This window comes from Palaemon carinicauda, chromosome 19 (assembly GCF_036898095.1).
Source record: "Palaemon carinicauda isolate YSFRI2023 chromosome 19, ASM3689809v2, whole genome shotgun sequence".
NCBI classification, from domain to species: domain Eukaryota; kingdom Metazoa; phylum Arthropoda; class Malacostraca; order Decapoda; family Palaemonidae; genus Palaemon; species Palaemon carinicauda.
Window position 1 is genome coordinate 17,115,203 of NC_090743.1, and position 25,055 is coordinate 17,140,257.

General features: G+C 37.5%; 1 protein-coding gene and 1 long non-coding RNA gene across 4 annotated transcripts in view; both read left to right on the plus strand.

Moving 5' to 3' along the window:
• The first annotated feature begins 1,950 nt into the window (after window positions 1–1,950).
• Window positions 1,951–18,539, plus strand: LOC137658480 (uncharacterized). The gene is made up of 5 exons (XM_068393223.1): window positions 1,951–2,090; window positions 4,705–4,807; window positions 5,030–5,137; window positions 5,392–5,649; window positions 16,387–18,539. Exons 1-5 carry the CDS (start codon window positions 1,957–1,959, stop codon window positions 16,645–16,647), a joined length of 864 nt encoding a protein of 287 aa, XP_068249324.1. The 5' UTR covers window positions 1,951–1,956; the 3' UTR covers window positions 16,648–18,539.
• A 6,148-nt stretch (window positions 18,540–24,687) lies between these two features.
• Window positions 24,688–25,055, plus strand: part of LOC137658481 (uncharacterized) — a 31,090-nt gene continuing 30,722 nt past the window's right edge. For all 3 annotated transcript variants that reach the window (XR_011047339.1, XR_011047338.1, XR_011047337.1), the window contains exon 1: window positions 24,688–24,845. This is a non-coding gene — a long non-coding RNA (uncharacterized lncRNA). The remainder of the gene's footprint in view (window positions 24,846–25,055) is intronic.

The following is a 25,055-nucleotide window of genomic DNA, read 5'->3' on the forward strand; positions in this document are numbered from 1 at the left end:
GAGAGAGAGAGAGAGAGAGAGAGAAACTGCGCACCTGTCTAACTCAGTCAGGCAGACGACGCCATAAGGATGACGTCATCATTTAAAGACCGCTATTTTCATTGTTTGGAAAAATTATTGACTATTTGTTCTTTCTACAACCTTAGGTAACATTGGCCTTGCTATAATGTTCCCGAAGGCGTTGTGGAAACACAATGTACATACGAACTTCAAGTAAACATAGGCATACATTATAACTTCTATACATCTTTGGCAACTTTGGCTTCTGTTATTGTAGTAGACTTCGTTCATCTACACTCTACAAATGCCTTCCATTTCTGCCAGACGTACGATAGATCGAAATATAAGTGAAAAATCGCTATATATATGCAAAATTACACACAAAGACGATTTTGTCAAACTAAGTCATGCAGACGACACAGTAGGGATGACGTCATCATTTAAAAACCTCTATATCTTCGTTATTTGTAAAAATAATGGGTTGAAACTTCTGGAGAGCATGTACGATATGTTTCTCTATACAGAGAGACAATAAAACGATTTTTGAATTTTTCAAGTTGGTATGCCAAAATACCAACCCGGACGGTCCCCTTAAGGTGAAGACGCACGAAGTTAGAGCTGTAGCAACTTCCTTGGCATTTAAGCAAAATAGATCTCTGCGAAGTATAATGGACGCAACCTATTGGAGAAGCAAGTCCGTGTTCGCGTCTTTTTATCTAAAGGATGTTCAGTCTCTTTACGAGAACTGCTACACACTGGGACCATTCGTAGCAGCGAGTGCAGTAGTGGGTGAGGGCTCAACCACTACAATTCCCTAATTCCATATCCTTTTAATCTGTCTCTTGAAATGTTTTTAATGTTGTTTTTATGGGTTGTCCGGAAGGCTAAGAAGCCTTTCGCATCCTGGTTGATTTGGTGGGTGGTCAAAGTCATTTCTTGAGAGCGCCCAGATTAGGGGTTTGATGAGGTCCTGTTGTATGGGTTGCAGCCCTTGATACTTCAGCTCCTAGGGGTCTATCAGCATCCTAAGAGGATCGCGAGGCTCCGTAAGGAAGACGTACTTATAAGGCAGAGTAATCGTTCAAGTCGACTTCCTTACCAGGTACCTATTTATTTTGTTTTTGTTATTTTGATAACTTCTAAAATGAAATAAAAACTCTTAGCTCATAAAATGTAAACATATTATACTGGTCTCTACCCACCATCCTGGGTGTGAATCAGCTATATATTCACCGGCTAAGTTAAATATTTAAAAATGATATTTTAATTATAAAATAAATTTTTGAATATACTTACCCGGTGAATATATAAATTAAAGGACCCTCCCTTCCTCCCCAATAGAGACGCAGTGGGACGAGGAGAAAATTGAGTCTTTGTTTACATGGAGCTTGGTATCTGGCCGACAGATGGCGCTGATGGGCACACCCGCAACCTGTATAGCGATCGCTGGCGAGTTTTATTTTGTACAGTTTTTGTCTGTCGAGCAACAGAGTTGCAGCTATATATTCACCGGGTAAGTATATTCAAAAATTTATTTTATAATTAAAATATCATCATTAAAAAAATTTCATGTAGAATTGATGGACAGGTTTTCAGATATGGAAGGTCAAGAGATGACATTCATCACTGGAATTTACAAGTGTGTGTCTGTAAAGTTGAAGCTTCGTAAATATTAGGTGTTATCTTTGCTCCCAGGTCACCCCGAATATGGAGTGTTTTGGCTTATTCCTTAGTATAAATGCAATCTTGATGTTGCCATTTCCATTTACATTACTTGATTTCTAGTTTTTGTTGTCTTAAATTATATTTTACATTTTATATATGCCATACTGTAGTGAAGCTATTAAAGTACTGTATATATTTAGCTTTAATGTATTTTAAGTTTTAATGTTGCACTGCATAGAAAATTACTGTTAGTGATTTCCTTTTTACACGTTTTCTTTTTCAGCCTCTGGTATGTTGTATGCAAAGAGAGCAAATGTTCTTTTGAAACAAAAGCGAGTTAATGCAGCCATCAGAGACTGTAATGAAGCACTGAAGCAAAATCCAGATTCTGCAGTAGCATTCAAATACCGAGGGAGAGCTCACAGGTAAATTCTGTTCAGGTGCTACGTAATGGGCACACAAACTTACCCCCCCCCCCTTCTTTCTCTCTCTTTCTATTTTACGTTTATTTTTAATTGCATAGATTAGACTAACTCAGTCTTTTTACCGTTCATCGAGTTCATTATCATCTCCTCCTACACCTATTTACGCAAAGGGCCTCGGTTAGATTTTGCCAGTCTTCTCTATCTTGAGCTTTTAATTCAATACTTCTCCATTCGTCATCTACTTCGCGCTTCTTAGTCCTCAGCCATGTAGGCCTGAGTCTTCCAACTCTTCTAGTGCCTTATGCAGCCCAGCTGAATGTTTGGTGAACTAATCTCTCTTGAAGTGCAAAAAGCTTTCCCAAACCCTCTCCATTTACACCTCATTATCTCATACACATATGGCACACGAGTAATCTCTTGTAGTTTCATTTCTAATCCTATCCTGCCATATAACTCCCAATACCCTTCTGAGGGCTTTGTTCTCAAATCTCCTAAATCTATTGTTGATCGTTTCATTATCGTACCATGACTCATGTCCTTAAAGATTTAAATTTTGTAGGTATTAAAAGCAACCTTGCTTCTCTGCACTAATGTGGTTATGGCAGACATTTATGAGAACAGTTTAGTACTGTAGTGCTATAGTATGTCATTGCATGATTTGTACTAGTTAGTGCTGGTATGATATAGAGAATTCACTAAAGTGCTGTAGGGGGTTTATGGTATTAAACCCTTCACTACGAGGCAGTGGATCTTCCCTCAGTAGCTATGTGCAAGATTTGTCACCATCACCACTACTACTGTACATGCACACTTACTCTATGATAACCTACATTTCAATGTGTTTTATTGCTAATTACAAAATTAATATTTCAAGTTTGCTTTATTTTCCATTATTATCTCCATCAATGGAGTTGGTGGGAGGTTATGTTTTCGCACGTTCTTGTGTGTATTTGTTTCTTTGTGAACAGCTTCCTGGCCACAATTTTGATATTAGAATAATGAAACTTGCAGGGTTAACTATTACGTATAAACCTGGAAATTAAATTTTGGACGGTCAAGGTCACGGTCAACCAAATGTCCAATTCACGTAATTAGCCATAATTTTGTATGTGATTGTCACAAAGACTTCAAACCCACGCCAATTAATACTTGTTAAGGTCGAGTCCAATGTCCAACAAAAGGACTTAATTCTTGTCATCAACCATACGGCCACATTTTTATTTGTAATGAAACTTGCAGGGATTTTAAACTTATGTAAAGAGCTGGAAATGATTAAATTTTGGAAGCTCAAAAAGTTAAGATCAAGGATGAACAAAACGTCCAAAATCAGTCCAAACGGTAGAGAAATAAGCTGTCGTAGCGGAGATCTGTACCGAGTGCTTTTCTGGTATTTCACTGTAAACAACCAAAATATTCTTTCCATTTATTGTGAAGTTAGTATAGAATGATTTTTCAGAAATTTGTTTTATATAATTTTCTCTAAATATTGGTAAAGCAGTGTCATTTTGGGAAAAAAAAAAACATACATTGAAATGACTGTTATTCCAAAATAATTCCATGATAAATAGCCATCGAAAAGCATACAACTACTCATTAGTACAGTAATAATGGACATTACATTGTACAGAAATGTAATGAAAACATCCATTTGTTTCCTTTGACACAAGAGGTATTCTATAATATTTAATTATGATTTACACGATAAAAGCAATATCACAGTTCTAGCTTGTGTTTACGAAAGATTTTTCAGTCGTGACAAAATGTAATGCAAAACTAATTTTGAAAATCTGCAATCTTTGTCAAATAGTTGTTCGTAAGAATGGTATAGCAAATAACACAATAAATATACCGCATATCTATAGTTATAAATTAGAATCATTGTAATGATAGAATTTGAAACATACGGAATTATATTGAATTTATGTTTATACATAATTATCCCTGCTTTCCCCACCATCACACCCTTTAGGGCTCTAACAATTACTCCCCCCCCCATCTCCCTTTGCCCTAACAACCAAAATCTTCTACACCTGAAATTCTGGAATCTATGGATATTTGAGGTTACAGGGCAGGGGGCGCATTTGTATTTGACTGTACATTAGGTGACACATAGTCCATTAATTAAATGTTTTACTGTACACAAAGTATCCAGAAAATTTTACAAAAGTTTTATGTGGCATGAAAGCTGGCCTCTTTTGGTGTGCCAGAAGCTCTAGGATGTAAACTGGGACCATGTAGACACATTTTATTGTACAGTAAATTTTATATGAAACATTACTACGCAAAGAATTAGCATAATTGTAAATTTCAGAAAATTGTGGCAGTATGACAACTTCTAATTACCACCTCAAAGTAGGCTTAAAATTGCTTTAGGGTTTGAAATATTGTTGGCTGTACCCCCAACTGGAAAGGAGCCTCGCTTCACTCGCCATAGTCTGACTAATGCCCTGAAATTTTTCTGAAAAAAATCCCTGCTTATGAATTTGTAACTACTACTGATTTCTAGGAATCCAAGATTATGTCTTCAGGCATTGCCTTTAGAGTTAGTTTCTCTTATATAATCCTTTCATAATACTGTATGTAAGATGATAATTGTTCTAAAAAAAATTTTCAGGTTACTCGGAAACTGGTTAGAGGCTGCTAAGGATTTACGGTTGGCGTGTAAACTTGATTTTGATGAACAGGGTGATGAATGGCTGAAAGAAGTCTTGCCTAATGTAAGTATTGTGGAGGGTTTCCATTATTAAGTAAATGAACATATTTAACATGAATATATTTGTATTTGTGTTCTCACAAGTAAGAAAACATCTAGAGGGGTTTCTGGTTTAGTGGTTTTTTGTGTAGAGTTGCAAATCTTGTAACCAATTAGTGATTTTACATGAGGTTTAGCTATTTGGTTTCAGTATTACTCCGGAATTATTTTGATTAATTTTTCTCAGGCATCGAAGATTGAAGAACACAACAGAAAATATGAGCGGCTTAGAAAAGACAAGGAAGCCCGCGAAAAAAGGGAACGAATCCGCAAAGCCCAAGAAGCTCAAAAGAAGGTGTGTACAGTACAGTATATGTCATGTAAAGTTTTTGATATATAGATCATTACAAAAGTGAAATGTTCAGGTATCTAAGATATGCTTGCTAAGACTTTTTGAGAATTTATTGTAAGCCTCTTGTACATTTTATAATATATTATTGCTCTATTACAATATACATAATGTATAATTTAATTGTTCAATACATTTCATATTTATATTTTCGTTGGATTCTTCATCTTCCTATTTGTCACTTATTGTCTGTATTTTAGGCTCAAGAAGAACAGAAGAAGCAAGGATTTCCAGGAGGAATGCCTGGTGGATTCCCTGGTGGATTCCCAGGTGGATTCCCTGGAGGTTTCCCTGGTGGTATGCCAGGTGGAATGCCGGGAGGTATGCCAGGTGGAATGCCTGGTGGTATGCCAGGTGGAATGCCGGGAGGTATGCCAGGTGGAATGCCTGGCGGTATGCCTGGTGGAATGGATTTTGAACAGATATTGAAAGATCCTGAGATATTGACAGCAATGCAGGTAAGTGATAATGTTTTTGTAACTGATTCACAGGTTTATTTGCAAGCCTAAAGGACAGTACTGTAGCTCCCCTTCCGTACCGAAAATGCTTTCGGGTACCCATGCAAGACTAGTTTACAGTACTGTACTGTTATAGCAGTGATTGTGGTAAATGAAAACTAAAATCCCTAATGTCGCCAAACCACAAATGGGTCATACAAGAAGGGGTTGTCCATTGTTTCCATAGATTCAGACATTTGTATATTTATTTTGTATACATACATGCACATACATATAAAGGGGAGGGAGTAATTCCTCATTTAGGGAATGTTGCCATTGGCTAAGGAGAGTGGTGTGATTATGCATGGTAACGTGAAAACACTTTTCAAATAGTCCTTACAAAATTAATAATACTAGACTAGAATCCCTGGCTTCGTTGATTGGATTGCCTCAAGAAAGGAGGAGGCACTATTCATAGTAAAATACCCTTGGGTGTGATGTACCATCAAACTTTCATATGGTTTATGTTTTGTAAATAATATTTCTGGTACGTCATACACAAGATATGGGCAACCTGCGGCCCGCGACATGTTGAAATATGGTCCGCATAGCTTTTTAGCTTTCTTAAAACAAAATACTCAAACTATTAGATGCTCAGTCTTTTTTTTCAAAATTCCTTTCTCAGTCGAACTAATCATTTACAGGCTGAAAGATTACCTTCTGACCTTCAAGAAATTTAAATACATTTGAGAGGATTATTTTAAAGGAAATACCTTTTTAATCTTTTAATTAGCCTCCCAGCAAAATCCTGCCACTTAAGTACTTAATCCTTATTGGTTTTTCGTATTCTTAACAAGGATGTAAATAAATAGTATCTTCTAGAAAAAGTACTATTGTTCTTCGTTCCATTTCTATCAACGCACTTTAAAATTACTGGTGTTCTTCATTCTGTTTCTATCAACCCATGAAGATCATAGTTCTTGTATCCTTGCACCAAAGATTAAATTTTCAATATTTAACTTAGCCGGTGATTATAATAGCTGCAACTCTGTTGCTCGACAGAAAAACTCTACGGAAAAATTCGCCAGCGATCGCTACACAGGTAGGGGGTGTACTCAATAGCGCCATCTGTCGTTCAGATACCCAGTACTCATTGTAAACAAAGAACTCAATTTTCTCTCTGTCGGGCTATCGGCAAGACCTACTAATTCGCTGTTGCTAACTGGATTTGTTTTCACAACTATTTGGTGAAGTACACTATTCTAGTTTTGAGCTTTCGCTATGCAGGTGTTTTATCTTCATCTTAAAACTTGAACTCGTTTTGGATAGATTTAATTATGGTGACAAAGAGAGTATGGACTTTCTTTCACTTTTAAATGGCCGACCCTTCCCTTAGACGGAAGTGTGTTTAGGCTTTTAGTAATTCTTATCACGTTATAGATTTTCCTCTATATATTTTATATCTCTCCGCCTTTATTAGGCCTCTTCGATTAACTTTCCATTTTTTATAAACATATAAAAATAAATTTTAATGCTTTGTTTATATAGACCTTTCCTGAGAGTAGGCGGTCCTAACTTGGAAACCGAAGTTAATCAACGTTGAGCCCTTTATATCGTCTTTAGCTTTTAAAGAGCTAAGGATTTAAAACTTTTTAAATGTAATATTTTATGAAAGAATTTCTTTGATAGTCTTCGTACTGTTTTCAAAGATGAACTAACGTTTAGTTTTTTATGCTACGCAGTTGTTGACGTTCAGGACGTTCAACATGCGCTCTATCGTTACGATAGAGAGAGAGTGTATCACGGTTTCACTTTGCAGTAAGAGTAAATCGATTCTGACGTTTTGTTCATTCTTTCTTAGCTTAAATGTTTTAAATTCTAATTTAAAGGAACTTTTTATTTGAAATACCTTTCAGTTTTTTTCCTTTAGTCAAATAACATGTTTTTTTGACGATATATAATTGGGCTCTTCTCTTAGGTGTGAAATCAAGAGAGAAAGAGAGAGAGAGATAGAGACGGAGGGAGAGAGAGGAGAGAAAACGTTCCGTTCAAGCGGGTAACGTTGTTCTCGTGTTACTCTCGTCCCTAGTCTCTATACGGGGAGGAAGGATAAAACGTTTTTAGGTTTTTATTCTCGTCCCCAGGCTATGTGCGGTGAGAGATTGAAAACGTAGTTATATGAACTAGTGTTTAGTCTCTTTCCCAGCCACTGATTTTTCTTTTTATCTTAAAATATGTTTTCTGTTTTTTGCTGGTATTATGAGCTTGCATTATACGACTGATTTCGCAATTACTACCTTTTAATGAAGGGTAGAATTGCGTGTTTCAGGTAGAAATAAGTGCAAAACAGAAAATCGAAGTGATAAAGTGATATGCGCAAAGTGTTACAGTGTTGCGTCCGAGGGTTCGTCTGTTCGTGCCTGTCGTTCACCTAGTCCGGGACCTCTTACATGCTCCCAAGCCCAGGAGAGAAGTAATGTCAAACGACTTATGGGTTCGAGAGGCCTTGACCAACGAACAGACGTTTTCCCTCTATGGTATCGGGTGTATCTTACCAAGATCTCCCCTACCATAAGACGAGAGAGACGTTGTTTCTCCTCGCCATCCGTAGGCTTTTCGCATAAGAAACCTGTCACAAGGTTTCGAAGCCCTTAAGCGAAAGTCAGTCCTTTCAGGACAGGTCCAGCGTCCTGGTTACAGCCATTAGGACAGCTCTGACCCTATGCAGTCATCGGATAACTGCTCGCCGCATAACAAAAGCGTAACACAGACTCCGAGAGTCTTTTTTTTGTAGGCAAAGTGTTGCAGTCACAGACGTTACCCTCGTCTATTACCACAACCATTTCCGTTGATCCTTAAGGGGTTGTATGGCAAAACATGCAGTATATGCTTGCCTCCCTTATGGAAGACTATTCTGCCGATTAGTCTGTTGAGTCTAGCCGTTTATCTCATCGATATCCTGGCTTTCAGCCAACCTAACGTTCCTTTGTGCTTTCTGTTGACGTTGGCGTAGCTTAGTCACGTCAGTCAGGTTGTTTAGAACCACACTCGATGCGGTCTCGTGTGGTTTTTCAGCCGCATTTGGACGTTAGGCCACTGGCTGATGCTCCTGTTGACGTTCAAGACGTTCACTAACAATCGGAGTTGACTTGTTTTGACGCTGTGCGTCAACCTCCGCATTCTAGAGTTGTTTTGACTGCTCAGTCTAGGCAGTCAAAGCAGTCTCGAGTGGACGCTGTGCGTCCTCACGCACCTGTTGGGGTTGACAGTTCAGTTGTTGACAGTTCACAGACTGTCAAGCAGTTACATGACGTTGCGTTCTGGTCCGCTACTAATGCACCAGTGAGAGACTCAGCTTTTATCGGACAAGGTTCCTGTAGATGAGGAAGTTGCTGTTCTCCCTCCTACTGATATTCCCTTGAGGACTCTGTCAGATGGAGAGGAGCCTAAAGCTGCTTAACCTCCTATGGACTTTAATTAAATCATGATGATTTTTTTAAGGATCTTCGTCCGGATGTTTTTGTAACTGCTGCTCCTCGTTCGCCTAAACGTCAAAGCTTACACTAGGCCTAGCTACTTCGAAGCCGTTGTTTTTAAGCTAGTGCTCTCTCGCTCTCCTAGAGAGCGTTACGTTAGCTAGGCGACTGGTTTTTCACCAGGAGGAGTTTGGGGGATACAGCCTTTGCTTTCCCTTCTTTTAAACTGGTTTATAGAGCGAGATTCTGATATGACACGAGAGAAGTTCTCGGCTTGGGAGTTCATGCCTCTGCCCAGATAGACTTCTCAATTCTGGTAGACTCTCCCTGGCGCCTAGCCAGGAGACGCTCCAAGTTGTTTACAGGTCAACTTCACAGCTGTTGTCGAGCCTTTGAAGTTTTGCTGTACTATTATGTCACGCATAACAAGGCTTTCAGGGATGGTAAACGGTTCCGCCTCAGTCGCTAACCCCGTCTGTTGCCACACCTGCTCCCGTAGACCCTAAATGGGCTTTGCTGCAAGACATGCAGTCCAAGCTTGCGTCCTTGATAGAGGACTTAAATGCGGAGAAGAACCTTCTGGCCAACAACCTTCCAACCGGTCGGTTGTGCGCCCTGTTGACGCTGAGGTAACCTACTCGCGTCTGCCAGTTGAGGTGGTTCCTCCACCGATGCGACCCAGTGTGGGTTGCCAGCCGCACGTTGACTGCACAACCCAGACGGTCTAGACAGTCTCGGGTTGACGCTGTGCTTCCTCGCGCACCCATGGTTGTTGACAGTTCACAGACTGTGCAGCAGTTCCATGATATTGCGTCCGGCTCCGTCACGCATCCACCAGTGCGACCGGATTCAGCGAGCCAGACGTTGCCCACTCCGTTGCCGTTTCCTCATCAGTTTTGGATGAGGAACCCTCTGATGAGGACGTTGCTGAACAACAAGACGATCAGCCCCCAGCCCTGCTATCCATCCAGAAGATGCTGAAGAAGGAACGCTGCTCAGTCAGGCTGTGGATGAGTCTGGTAGGGACGCTGTCATCCGTGGATCAATTTGTGTCACTAGGAAGACTACACCTCCGTCCTCTTCAATACCATCTAGCTTTTCACTGGAAAAAGGACAAGACGCTAGAAGCGGTCTCGATCCCGGTTTCCGAAAAGATAAAGTCTTGTCTGACTTGGTGAAAGGACAATATCAACCTAAGAGAGGGTCTTCCCCTGGCTGTTCAGACTCCCAACCACGTTCTCTTCACGGACGCATCGGACGTAGGCTGGGGTGCGACATTAGACGGTCGGGAATGCTCGGGAATATGGAACTCGAGTCAAAGGACAATGCATTTCAACTGCAAGGAGCTACTGGCAGTACGTCTGGCCTGGAAAAGCTTCAGGTCTCTCCTTCAAGGCAAAGTGGTGGAGGTGAACTCGGACAACACCACGGCTTTGGCGTACATCTCCAAGCAAGGAGGGACCTACTCTCTGACGTTGTACGAGATCGCAAGGGACCTCCTCACCTGGTCAAAAGGTCTAAACATATGACTAGTAACGAGGTTCATCCAAGGCAACTTGAATGTCATGGCAGATTGTCTCAGTCGGAAGGGACAAATAATTCCAACAGAATGGACCCTCCACAAGGATGTATGCAAGAGACTTTGGGCCACCTGGGGCCAGTCAACCATAGATCTCTTCGCAACCTCGATGACCAAGAGGCTCCCAATATTTTGCTCACCAATCCCGGACCCAGCAGCAGTTCATATAGATGCCTTTCTCCTAGATTGGTCACATCTAGATCTATATGCATTCCCTCCGTTCAAGATTGTCAACAAGGTACTGCAGAAGTTCGCCTCTCACGAAGGGACAAGGTTGACGCTAGTTGCTCCCCTCTGGCCCGCGAGAGAATGGATCACCGAGGTACTTCGATGGCTAGTAGACGTTCCCAGAACACTTCCCCTAAGGGTGGACCTTCTACGTCAGCCACACGTAAAGAAGGTACACCAAGGCCTCCACGCTCTTCGTCTGACTGCCTTCAGACTATCGAAAGACTCTCGAGAGCTAGAGGCTTTTCGAAGGAGGCAGCCAGAGCGATTGCTAGAGCAAGGAGAACATCCACCCTTAGAGTCTACCAATCGAAGTGGGAAATCTTCCGAAACTGGTGCAAGTCAGTATCCGTATCCTCGACCAGTACCTCTGTAACTCAAATAGCTGACTTCCTCTTATATCTGAGGAAAGAACGATCTCTTTCAGCTCCCACTATCAAGGGTTACAGAAGCATGTTGGCATCAGTCTTCCGTCACAGAGGCTTAGATCTTTCCAACAATAAAGATCTACAGGACCTCCTTAAGTCTTTTGAGACCACGAAGGAGCGTCGTTTGGTTACACCTGGTTGGAATTTAGACGTGGTACTAAGATTCCTTATGTCAGACAGGTTCGAGCCGCTACAATCAGCCTCCCTGAAAGATCTCACCTTAAAGACTCTTTTCCTGGTATGCTTAGCCACAGCTAAAAGAGTCAGTGAGATTCATGCCTTCAGCAAGAACATCGGATTCTCATCTGAAACGGCTACATGTTCTCTACAACTTGGTTTTCTAGCCAAAAACGAGCTGCCTTCTCGACCTTGGCCAAAATCGTTCGATATTCCAAGCTTATCGTATGGTTGGAAATGAACTAGAAAGAGTCTTATGCCCTGTAAGAGCTCTTAAGTTCTATTTAAAACGAACTAAACCTTTACGAGGCCCGTCTGAAGCTTTATGGTGTTCAGTTAAGAAACCATCTTTGCCTATGTCAAAGAATGCTTTATCCTATTTTATCAGACTGTTAATACGAGAAGCTCATTCCCATCTGAATGAGGAAGACCAAGCTTTGCTGAAGGTAAGGACACACGAAGTTAGAGCTGTCGCAACTTCCGTGGCCTTTAAACAAAATAGATCTCTGCGAAGTATAATCGACGCAACCTATTGGAGAAGCAAGTCAGTGTTCGCGTCTTTTTATCTTAAGGATGTCCAGTCTCTTTACGAGAACTGCTACACTCTGGGACCATTCGTAGCAGCGAGTGCAGTAGTGGGTGAGGGCTCAACCACTACAATTCCCTAATTCCATAACCTTTTTAATCTTTCTCTTGAAATGTTTTTATTGTTGTTTTTTGGGTTGTCCGGAAGGCTAAGAAGCCTTTCGCATCCTAGTTGATTTGGCGGGTGGTCAAAGTCATTTCTTGAGAAGCGCCTAGATTAGAGGTTTTGATGAGGTCCTGTTGTATGGGTTGCAACCCTTGATACTTCAGATCCTAGGGGTCGCTCAGCATCCTAAGAGGATCGCGAGGCTCCGTAAGGAAGACGTACTTAAAAAGGCAGAGTAATTGTTCAAGTCGACTTCCTTACCAGGTACCTATTTATTTTGTTTAGTTATTTTGATAACTTCTAAAATGAAATAAAAATTCTTAGCTCATATGATGTAAACATATTTTGCTGGTCTCTACCCACCCCCCTGGGTGTGAATCAGCTATTATAATCACCGGCTAAGTTAAATATTGAAAAATGTTATTTTGATAATAAAATAAATTTTTGAATATACTTACCCGGTGATTATAAATTAAAGGACCCTCCCTTCCTCCCCAATAGAGACACAGTGGACCGAGGAGAAAATTGAGTTCTTTGTTTACAATGAGTACTGGGTATCTGAACGACAGATGGCGCTGTTGAGTACACCCCCTACCTGTGTAGCGATCGCTGGCAAATTTTTCCGTAGAGTTTTTCTGTCGAGCAACAGAGTTGCAGCTATTATAATCACCGGGTAAGTATATTCAAAAATTTATTTTATTATCAAAATAACATATTTTTGGAATATTTGAAACCCAAGCAACCTAAGTTATATGCTTACACTGATGGTTTTTATTGATTTGGCAGTCTTTTTTTATACCACAGAAATGAGATAGGTTAAAATTAGTCTTCATTTTTAAGATTGTTCACTCAATAGGTTGTTTTATGGTCGGATATATACATACATATACCAAGGCACTTCCCCCAATTTTGGGAGGTAGCCGACATCAAACAAATGAAACAAAAAAGGGGACCTCTCCTCTCTACGTTCCTCCCAGCCTGACAAGGGACTCAACCGAGTTTGGCTGGTACTGCTATGGTGCCACAGCCCACCCTCCCCCGTTATCCACCACAGAAGAAGCTTCATAATGCTAAATCCCCTACTGCTGCTACCTCCACGGTCATCCAAGGCACCGGAGGAAGCAGCAGGGCCTACCAGAACTGCGTCACAGTCGCTCGCCATTCATTCCTATTTCTAGCACGCTCTCTTGCCTCTCTCACATCTATCCTCCTATCACCCAGAGCTTCCTTCACTCCATCCATCCTCCCAGACCTCAGATATATACAGTACAATATTCATATTTAGTTACGTACTTATTCATTTACAAAAATAAAGTAGTCCTGTATACATTATTTCATGATTTTCTTTGACCTAAATATAAATAGGGCAGTAGCAGTAGTTCCCAGATTACTCGCTAGTGTTTTCTGGTGCTGTATTTACCTTGTTATGATAGGGCCCATGATTGAAGTAATGTTTATTTTCATGAGTTTCATTTTACATTTCTTTAGTTTCATTTTGATGTCATTTATTTTAATTCCTTAATTGTGTCATCCTAGTGTGAAAAACTTTAGTGATGATCTCAGCTGCTCTTTGTGATGTTGACCACTCCATTAGAATTTGGTAGTAATTTTGATTGATTTATTGCATAGAGAAACTTTTTGCGATACAACGGACTATTAGCATTACTGGACCCGCCTGCCGCCTTATTAGTCAGTTATTTCGTGGTTATACTGTACTATGTTAAAGAATAAGGGAACTTGTGAATAGGCGTACATACAGGTAGTCTTCGACTTATGACCGAGATGGGTGTCATAAGTCGATTTGGACGTTTGTGAACTTAAAAAGTAAAGTTTCCATTGATATATTATGGTGCGTCATGATTCGGCAATTGTCCGAGACATATTTTATCAGTATTTTCTTACTGTATATCATTATTTCATTTTCTTGTTGTATAGGATACTGTATTATACACTTCGCTCTATTTAAACATTTTTGTATCCTATTTTTCAATTTTGGAAGCATTTTAACAATTACCAACTTTTTTTATGTTTACCTTCGGTCGTGATCAGCTGATCTGAAGATCCCGCTACCGTATCGAGAGGATGCGTATTGTTTATATTTCTTAATTTATTTGAAATATCTTCGTGATGAATATTACATAAGAACCAATATGTTACAGGATATCATAGATTTCATACAGTACATTTATACCCATTATTATTAGTTATCATACGAATACATTTTCTCTCTCTTTGTCTGTGCGTGTGCACATGAATAGGTTGTTAATTTTTCAAGCTTCTTGCAGTGCAGTATTTAATTGTTAGTTGTTCCAACACAGAATACTTATCTCGAACTACTTTCTTAGGAGAGCCTGGGGATCTCTCAGAGTGCGTTCCGCCAGAAATATGTCACAGGACATGTGACGTGAACTCGTCTTTACTTTTTCTGTAAAAGCAAATATATTATTTCTAAGAAAATATTTGTCCTTCTAGTGTACTTTCATATCATAAATATTTATCTATTTCTAAAGATGAAATAAAGCTAGCCTATAGTCAAATTTACGCTAAGTAGTACTCATAACAACCAATACAGACCCACAAAATTATTTGTATCGTTACTTAGTGTTTTGATTATGAGAATACTAATATTAATCTCTATCCTATTGGAAGGAAATCACTCTATTGCCCTCTCGTGTTCCACCGGAAATATGACGTCACTAGACATATGATATAAATATGACAGACATTAAAACTTTGGATACTGTATACAGTATTATCAATAAAAGAAAATATACCTTACCAATATAAATCAATTAATTTTTCTACAAGAAAGTAGATTTGTCATTAGTGTATCATTTCCAACATACTTATGACGCCATCACAGTTGAAAAATGGTTGAACAGTCGTAAGTCGCATAGGTCGGAGTCGACCTATAGATGGCACCTACTTGTCATTGTAGGTAGAGCTATTCTGCTTTTCTGTCACATGATTTGATGGGAACAAGCAGCAATAGAATTTTCATGGAAAGTTAGGAATCTTATGGTGAGCAGTAGTTGAAGACTTCAATTTCCTGGATGAGTTTGTTAGGTTTGGTAGTAGGAATGAGTGGTCATGTTTTGGATCACTTGGTGTCCAGCACTTATGATGAAAATGTTGAAAGTATATGATTTTATTACTGCACCTTCCAACTTTTTGTTAGATTTTACACTTCACACATTCCTTGTTACCATGTGCTTGTGTTAAGGATTCTAATTATTAATAGTACTACAGGTACTACAAGACAAGTTGCAACATCACTTTGTAAAAACCATAGCACTATGACTGACTATTTACAAAGAGAAGAACAGTTGCAGTGCTCTTGAAAATGAAGTTCTTAGATGCAGGTAATGATAAGAAAAAGGCAACCTTGATAAGCCCCCATTCATCCGTGGCCCTTCAAAAAAGAAGAGCTGAAGATAGTCCTTGAGCATATCTGCAAGCTAAATAACACTTGACCCCTGAGAGTATAAGGTCATTGTACAGTATATAGGCCACAGCATTATGCAAATTTAAGAATATTTTTATGATTTTGAAGTGTTTCTACTGAAAATACCATGGGTAAACATTCTTGTCTACTTTCAAGTTGTGGGTAAATAACAATATAACAGATACAGCCAGTACCCACATATGAGAATTGAAGGTGTAACAAGTTTAGTGTTGCCAGAATTGTGAAGAAGGAGAAGTATGTTAGGAGTATGCCAAATTGTTTGATGTACAGTATGTTTAGGCAATTGAAACAGCCAAGCCTAGTAAAAGATCCAACATCAAACCAGCCCATCTTTCAAGTTCACTCTTTAGCAGTAAAGTAGTATTGTATTTCGATGGGTATTTTAAATAATTATAGCACATGAGGGGAAAGAGTGGAGCTACAGCATTATTGTATCTTTGTAAATAATTCAACCTTGGACTAAGTTATAAGTAGATGTTCTTCGTTACTTGTCCTTAACAAAATGGGCTTTTCAAAACCTTCGCAGATACTAAAGATTAGTTTTGAGCCAACTGAATTTAAGAGATTGTCTGGAGAGTCAAGTTTTGTGGGTGTAAGATTGTGTTCTTCACTGTATCACAATCAAAGTAATTCAGTTAGAATCTTTTATAAAGTTTTATTAGGATTTGAAAATAATTTTTCGTGAGTTCTATTCTTTTCCCCCCTTTTTTCAGGATCCAGAGGTTGCAGCTGCTTTCCAAGATGTGTCTGCAAATCCTGCAAATATCTTCAAATATCAGAGTCATCCAAAAGTAGCTGGAATTATAAAGAAAGTACTCACCAGGTTTGGTGGCGATGATAGTGAAGGATTTCCAGGAATGCCGATGTTTGGAGGCGGCTCTATGGGGTCAGGAGGAAGTCGGATGGGAGGCGATGGAGGAGAGGGAGGAACGGGTAATAGTGCCCCTAAAGACTGTGCAGATGATCTGGATTAATTGTTATTCCAAACATAAAGTATATGGCAGACCTTAAATTGTGACAATTGATTAATTTGTTTTAGTTTTGATTTTTGGAATTTATTACAGGTTTCATGTACTGTTAGCGAGAGACTTTTGGATACAAATCAGTAAATGGTTTCAAATGTAATTTAATTGAATGCCAGCAGTATTCTTATTAATCCCAGCCTTCCTTTTGTAAGTATTGTAACAGGATCTCAATTTCTTCGCCATTGCGGAACGACATTTGTTTCTGAATTCAGATCTTCGTATTATTAGTGAAATATCCGGTTTGGTTAAGTGAACTTATCACTGTAGCTTAAAGTTGCTCACCTTTATTCATAGTAACACTAGATTTGAGTGGTACTTGGGAATGTGGTAAATTCACTTACACCAGTCTTTACATTCATTTGAGAATTGTAAATTTACTGAAATTATATTTGACACCAGTTGGTTTGAACATCTTTTGTAAGGAAGGTGATTTATTTTGAATTTACCTTGTAAATTTAATGAAGAATAATGTGAGGAAGTTGTATTGAAAACAGAAATGACTACTAAATAAGGTTTGAGGAAATTGTGTTTTTCTAAGTCCAAAGCTAAACTTCCAGTTCTATACCTCAAAACTCTTATCATTAGGATTCCAATGACATTTGGAATTGTAATCAGGCATAGCTCAAGAATAGTATGTGAAGTGCCATAGTATTTTTTAAATTTAAACAGATTTTATTTTCCTAGCATTTTTAAAAACATTCCTCCATATAGTTCTCTTGTTTTCATGGGATATTTTCGGCAGTATTGCATGAGCAATGAAGTTGTCCATCTGTATACCTGCACAGTACTGTAAAAGATATGCAATTTTAATTTTAGTTATCAAGTTTCATAGCTTGAATATTTTACAAGTTGTTAATCTGCTAGGTTTGACAAATTTGTAATCCATTCATATTGCACACTACAGTACTACATTTACATTGTTTTTATGCTTTGGTTGAATATATTGGAAATGTTGAAGCCAACTAGTATAATCTTTTTGTCTTCTATCCTGTATTTGCTCTTAGGATGAGAAAAGTAAACACAATGTAGGAGTGATGTTAATGATTTTGGTGCGATAAATAAAGCGATTATGGTAATATAAGAAAAAAGTTATGGGAGAGAGAGAAAAGTTATTTTATATTGCTATAATGAACTGTGCTACATATGTTTAAAATCAAATAAATCTTATGCTCTGAAACAGGCATTGATAATTATTAAGGTTTCCTAATTTAACTTTAGTGTGGTACAATGTTGTATCAGGAAATAGATTAACAATATTATCCTTGCTCCAATTCATAACTTTATATCTTGTTTTGCAAGCTGGTTGCATATAGAATGTCTACTACTGTTTCATTATAGTTATCTTGTCCTTTGCTGTAGGTTTATCTATTATTGGGTCATACTGAAAATATTCAGGTAAATATCTGCATTTATAGATGCTGTTCTTAGAAGAGTACCTGTAGGTCTGAATTTACTTCCCCCTTATTGTTTTCACTTTCACTTCCTGCTTGCTTAAAAAAAATGCTTTACATAGCATGTGAGCCCATATAGAGAAGGGAGTTCTATACTTAATGACAATAGTATAAACTGTATCTAGAAAAAGCTATTGTATTTACATTTTTGGTACTGTATAAGGCTTGGTGATAAATGGATTGGAGTGCAGAGTTGGTTAAGTTGATGAAATGAAATGTCCATCCATAATGACTTGTCTAGCAGTGATTCAGTTTATCAACTACCATTGTTACTTGTTAAATGAAGGTACATTGGTGGTCAAATACTTATTAGAACTAAGATAAAGTGCCCAGACCCAAAATAAGTTCTTACAAAATAGTTTTAAGTGTGTATTTGTAAATAAACATAAATGAACTATTGGTTTTTTGGTCCTTTTTTTATTTTTCTTGGTAATTTTTTTTTTCTTTTTTTTTTATTTGTGAGATCCCTTTTTGGGGAGAAATTTATCGCAAACAGAATCTGCCTCGGAACTTTCTTGTAGAACAGTCTGTTTTGCTAGGCAAACTGATTCCTCTTCATTGTCACTGTAGGTAAAAATTTCTTGGCTGTATGAAATTGATTACAGTTGTATGATAAAAGTATAAGTATTGTTTGTCATTTGTACATCTGCTCAAAACATGAACTATTTCTACCCTGTCGTTTGTGTGATTGTATAGAAATGTCAGTAAAGTGATAACCCATAAATATGACCTTATTCTTTTGTAATTGAATGTGGTGATGGTTTTAGGGGCTGAAATTAATTTATGCTTTGGTCTTTCTCTAGACGAGTTTTCTGTAGTTTGACTGGTCAGTGATTTGTCAAACTTTCTCCCTCAACATAGTGAAGAGGTCAACCGCACTTGATACAGTGGAATTGATGATGTGATAAACTAGTGGGAATAAGATAAAAAGGTCCCTGGTTGTTTATATTTTTTACTATATGTAATAGTGTCATCCAAAAGTCAAGCCTATATTTGCTTATGACTTGCTTCTTTCAACGTAACCACAAGAAAGTACAAACTCATCTTCAAAACAACACTTGACGTGAGTAAATAGCTTAAATAGCAGCCTCTTGGACAGCAAACTAAGTGAAATGCTGTAGTTATCCCTCATTGCAGCTCGGCTGGAAGCATAATTTCTTATTGCTCGGTAACTCCTGCTTTTAGTGCTGTTGTTGCACTGAAGGCAGTACAGTACTTGATGAGCTTCGCTGTGTCTGTTTGGCGCCTAACTGCTCTCTCTTTCCCAAGCCTTTTCTGATATCCTGCTGTCTAATGTATTTGATCATTTACTTAGTGCCAATGCAGGGTTTCCCTGCCCAATTCCACCTGGAGGTTATATGGCTTCCCAGAATGGGTCAAATGACACAAATTCATAATTACACTCTGATCCTATTAACTAACGTAGGTACTGTATTTTGAACACGAACAAATTGATTATTTTGCATTTTTCACTTTTTAGCCAGAATATTGTCAAGTATAGAATTACAGTCCGTCCTCACTTTTCGCGCGTTCATTCTATGCGGTTTAGCTCATTCGTATAACCTATTGAATATAAAATCACATTCGCGATGAGTACTCTCGCCGTACAACGATTTCAAACAGCCCATAATCCTTTCCACATAGCTCGCTTCGCGCCACTACCCTCTCCTCCCAGCACAACATTCCATCTCACGCTGACTACCTCAGTCTTACATTGTCTCCTCGCATGTGCATCTCCTCCTTCATTCCTTTTTGAGCAGAATCATGTTTTCATGTAAAAAAGTGATGTATTTTTAAACAGTAGTACAGTACTGTACATACTCTTGGACATCGTTTATATTTATGGGGTAATGAACTGTGGATGCGTGATTCCGTACAGTACTGCGCAAGAGAAAACTCGTTATGAGTTACGTCATGCTTCAAGACGGCTGCATAGAACATACAAAAATGGTTAGTGGTCTTTGTACAAAGTATGTACACTTAGTTAATCTTGAATGCAGTATCATTGTATACATATTGTACAGTACTGTACATTAATGACTACATTTACTGCACTCTACAATATGTAAATGTAGCCTATGTGTGCCATGTGTTATCAAACGGTGTGGGTCGTTCGAATGAAGACAGCGAACACTGAGTGATAGAACAGTATTACAGTAATTTACACTACAGTATCAGCGAGTGTTATTATTAGATAGGAACAACAGTGCTTTGTTGTTTTAAGTGTCCCGATGACTACTGTAGTGTTATTATACTGTACCGTAGCTGCCTTACCGTGTCCAGGACATGGTGCACATGCAGTGTACCCTACACTTACTGAAATATCTTCAATTAAGTATAAAGTACATATACTGTACTGTGATAGAAACCAAGTAAAAGCAATATTAGGCAGGAGGCCTACTTTGTGTAGGCAATGGTCATTAAGTAGGTAGGATTAAGTTCTCCTACCCTAGGGCAGCAAGTATTCGCGTATTCTGGCTCTTTGCGTCTTTCTGTCATCTAACCCCAACAAAGAGCAAGGGCTGACTGTAATGAATTTCCTCTCGAGTGTAGGGTCAAAATTTTAGAAAGGCCGTGCAATGGTTTATTTTCATATGTTAATGACAAATGAAATATTTATCAATAGAATCTTTTTTTTTTCTTTTTTTTTTTTTCTTTTTTTTTTTTTTTTTGTAACAATCATGTGCTCTCTGTTACTGTACTGCATACCGAGAATGGCATTTAAGCATTCCATTCCATAAAATGATTCTTGGATTTTGTGATGTTTCATCACTTGAATTTATGTGGTACAGTACTAATAAGTAGTCTGTCTTGTAAGTTTTGCTCTCAAAGAATTGGCTTTAGTAGTGTTTTTTTTTATTATGAAGTTTTTGTAGATTATAATTAGTATAATGCTTCTAAATAATAGAGTTTGATCCAAAGAATTGAGAATCAAATTGGATAAAACATATGATGATTCTACTTAAATTCATTAGAGTTTTTTCTAAAAAAATATTCAATGTTGATTGAAATTTTGTTGTAAAAATATCTGTGAACTGATGGTTGTTTGGTGCACTAAGTGCAATTCTAAAGGACCTCTGCCCACTAGCACTCAATTTTTACCCTTCGTATTTACCTCCATCCGTTTACACTTAAACTATTCCATTTTGCTGTCCAACCCCTTTTACTTTTACTAAATGGTGGAGTTGAGCCATTTTCCTCCTTGTTGCTTGAGCTCTCTGAATGGCCTATATTTCCAGACGCAGGGACTTTTGACTCAAATTAAAAAATCTAATCCAATCCAAACTGCACACATTCTTTATCCCTCAATGATACTTCTATTCCCCCTTCCTTTCCATCTTTCTGCTCACCTTCTTAACCTTTACTTCATAGTGCAAGTGGGGTGTTTTTCCTGATTTACACCCAATTACTAAATGACCTTCCTGCCCACATAGTCATTCTGTAAATCAGGTTACATCTCACAGTACATCTATATAGAACTCCTCAGTTCCACAATAGTTTTGATGTAATTTTATATACAGTATCTTCTTAAATGTGGCCGATTACCTGCAGAATTGTGGAACAGGCAGAAATTAATTTATATGGTTAACTATATTATGTTTGATCCAGTTAGAAACTGCAATTCTATTATCAGTGGCATCATTTTTTTATGCTTAAATGATTGAGCATCCAACTTACTTCAACAATTTTATTGTTTTAATTTAATTTAAGATAGATATGTAACTACAAAATTAAGGTAATTTTAAAAGATAGAAATTTAGTTCTTTTAGATCTGTTCTGCCTTGTAGACAGGTGTAAGTAGTAAAGAGTCGGCATAATTTAAGATTGTAAAATGCTCCTTTTTAGAGTAAACTGATGAAATAGTGATCAACGTATATACAAAAAAGTTTAATAGTCTTTTAAGCAAATGAAGGGTTAAAAAAAATGAGGTGAAAGTAACAACCAACGGTTTAAAAACGTGATTCAAATTGTGGTACCCCTCAGTTTCACTGCAAGTGCTTTTCATTGTAATTTTGTAAAAATGATTCAGAGTCTTCCTCGATAGGTCCTTGGACATTTTATCCAAGGTGGTAGAATATGCCTCCCAAAGTAGTTGGGATTTCCTTTATATGAAAAATATTTACTTGTATTCTTTTTTCTCTCTTTTTAGGTTCGATGAGAGTCCCACACCCTTGGCAGGAGTTGAGGAAGTATGTGTATAAAATGAGGGTCTATTAGGGCATTGCCTTTAGTGCAAGAGAAATTGCAGCATTTCTTTGGCTCTAGTTACACCCACTTTGTAGTCTCTCAACTTTGGTGCAGTACCTACGTCTATTGCTTCTTCTCTTCAGTCTTTGTGTCCAATTCCCTGCTACCTTTATTTTGTAGTGTAATTGCAGGATTTCTATGTTGCACCTTTGCACTTAATCTCTTACCTTCCCTGAGTCAGGGGCACAAGGCCAAATTCATAAAATTAATCTAACACTTTTTTTTTTTTAAGCTTGGTTGTTGCAAGTCTTATTTTATAGCACTTTTGTTGTTGCATGCTTATGGTATTGATGATGGGCACAGTAAAGACTGGAGATAAGGTCAGTGATATTACAAGAAAGTTATTCTTCCACATCATCATTTGGTTAGTGTAGGCACTCTAGGGGCTTATTGTATAGTTTCAATGTGACTTATTATTAGTATCATTGTTATTGATTGATTTTAATCAATAACAATGATAATAATAATAATTCACATTGAAACTAAGTGTTATTGTTATCATTATTATAACCCTAATAGGAAAAGCAAGATGCTATAAGTTCCAGGGCTCCAACAGGGAAAATAGCCCAGTGAGGAAAGGAAGTAATGCCTCTGACAGAAAAAGCCTAAGGCAAGAGAACTCTAACCTACGGCAGTGAAAGACTACGGTACACTGGTTTTGCCACTACCCAAGACTAAAGAACAATGTTTGATTTTTGATTGTCCTTCCAGATTCTAAAAGAAGTGCTTACCATAGCTAAAGAGGCCCCTCTACCCTTATTAAGTAGAAAGTAACCACTGAACAATGACAGTGCAGTAGTTAACCCATTGAGTGAAGAAGGCCTTTTCGGATCTTTTACCACTTGTCAGGTGTAGAATTATGAGGAAAAAAGAGAATATGTAGAAAATAGGGTAGAATATTCAGTGTATGCATAGGCAAAGAAGAAATGCTTCATAAAGAGGGAGGGATCCAATGTAATACTACTTGGGCAGTCTAAGATAAGTTTATCAAGCTGTAGGTCTACATATTAAGTTACTGTGTATAATTAAACTATCAAAGGTAAGAGAAAAAATAGATTTGGGTTTTGCTATAGTCATTTATTTGAGAACAAATTCCACACGGCACAGCTTTGTCACAAAAGGAGTTTTCTTTTAATAAAATAATTTTCTATGTATATTACTGTAGGCTACTACTACTACTACTACTACTACTACATCTAAGGGGTATGGTATACTGCTGCCCTGCTCAGAGATCATATATTACTTTGTGTAGGACGGAAAGAAACTATACCAAAAATCGCATTAGATCTAAATATATAATAATTTTGGATAAAGTAGGTGGATAAATATTTATAGCTAAAATTCTGACGCTAACTAGAAACATGATTTCTAATGCAATTGGGGGGAAAAGTACTGTAATACTAATACTATGATTTTAATTTATCAGGGTAAAAGCTTTACTTCAACTGAAATTCTTACAAATCACGTAATATAATGTATGACAAGCATAGTATGGCCAATGATACTACTAATACCTAGTTGATGAGAATCATCATCATTTTCTTTTTTTCATTTCAGTAGGAGATCTGGCTCCTTCTTAGAGCCAATGTACTCCCCTGTAAATATGATATAAGATAAAATATTAGATCTAACCAATACAGTTGACAAATTTCGGTGTTAGTCTGTTATTAAAAATTAACTCCTTCACCGAATGTTATGAATGATATGTTAACTTCCCTACATGAAGCTTAATACTTTTTATTCAAACAATATCCATGCTCCCCATTCCATTGATATTGTTTTTATAGTGCAATATATTATATATATATATATATATATATATATATATATATATATATATATATATATATATATATATATATATATATATATATATATATATCACTTTATTAAAAACCTTTCCATTTAAATAGATTTACATTGATTTATATTCATAACAACCTCCTTTGGTTTGTCTATTGCAAAATCGTTGCATTAAAATTAGTCTCTTCACAAAAGAACATTTATGTGGGTTTAGAGACTAAATTTAATCCCTATTCCTCTGTTGGATAATTAATGTTACAGATGATTATAATGTGTTTAGTAAATTAGTTTTAGTTAGAAATGATATAAAAGCAGTTTTCACCCTGTCCTGTAAAAAAGCTTGTCTCAATTGTATGCCGATATCGATAACAAATTAGCGTTAATATAAAAATTAAAAAGTGAGAAATTTCTTGATTCTGACGTTATATAACAACTCTTATAAATCACAAGTTATAGTATTTTGAATAAATCATTTTATTGCTAGATTTATTCTCGGTATTTGCATAATTTACTAAAGAAGCTCATTTCACACTTCTCGGCACAAATCTGCGCCATCTTCAGCCGGTCAGCTGAGCATAAACATTCACGTCAAGGAACCTACGAATTTTTCGGCAAAATGACTTTCTGGAGAACTGCTGGCTTAAAGTAAGTGTTTTGAGTCTGCTGTATTAAATAATTTCACCTTCCCAACATTGTTTTAAAGATATTTACTTCTTATTTAACCGGATTGTTAAATCGTCTGCTATTAGTGATACTGGTGCCAGTATTTATCTTACCTCTATTTCTCTGCTCCTGCCCCCGGAGAGTTAACCTAAATACTCTTGATCAAATTAAATTTAATTCTGATTATTAATC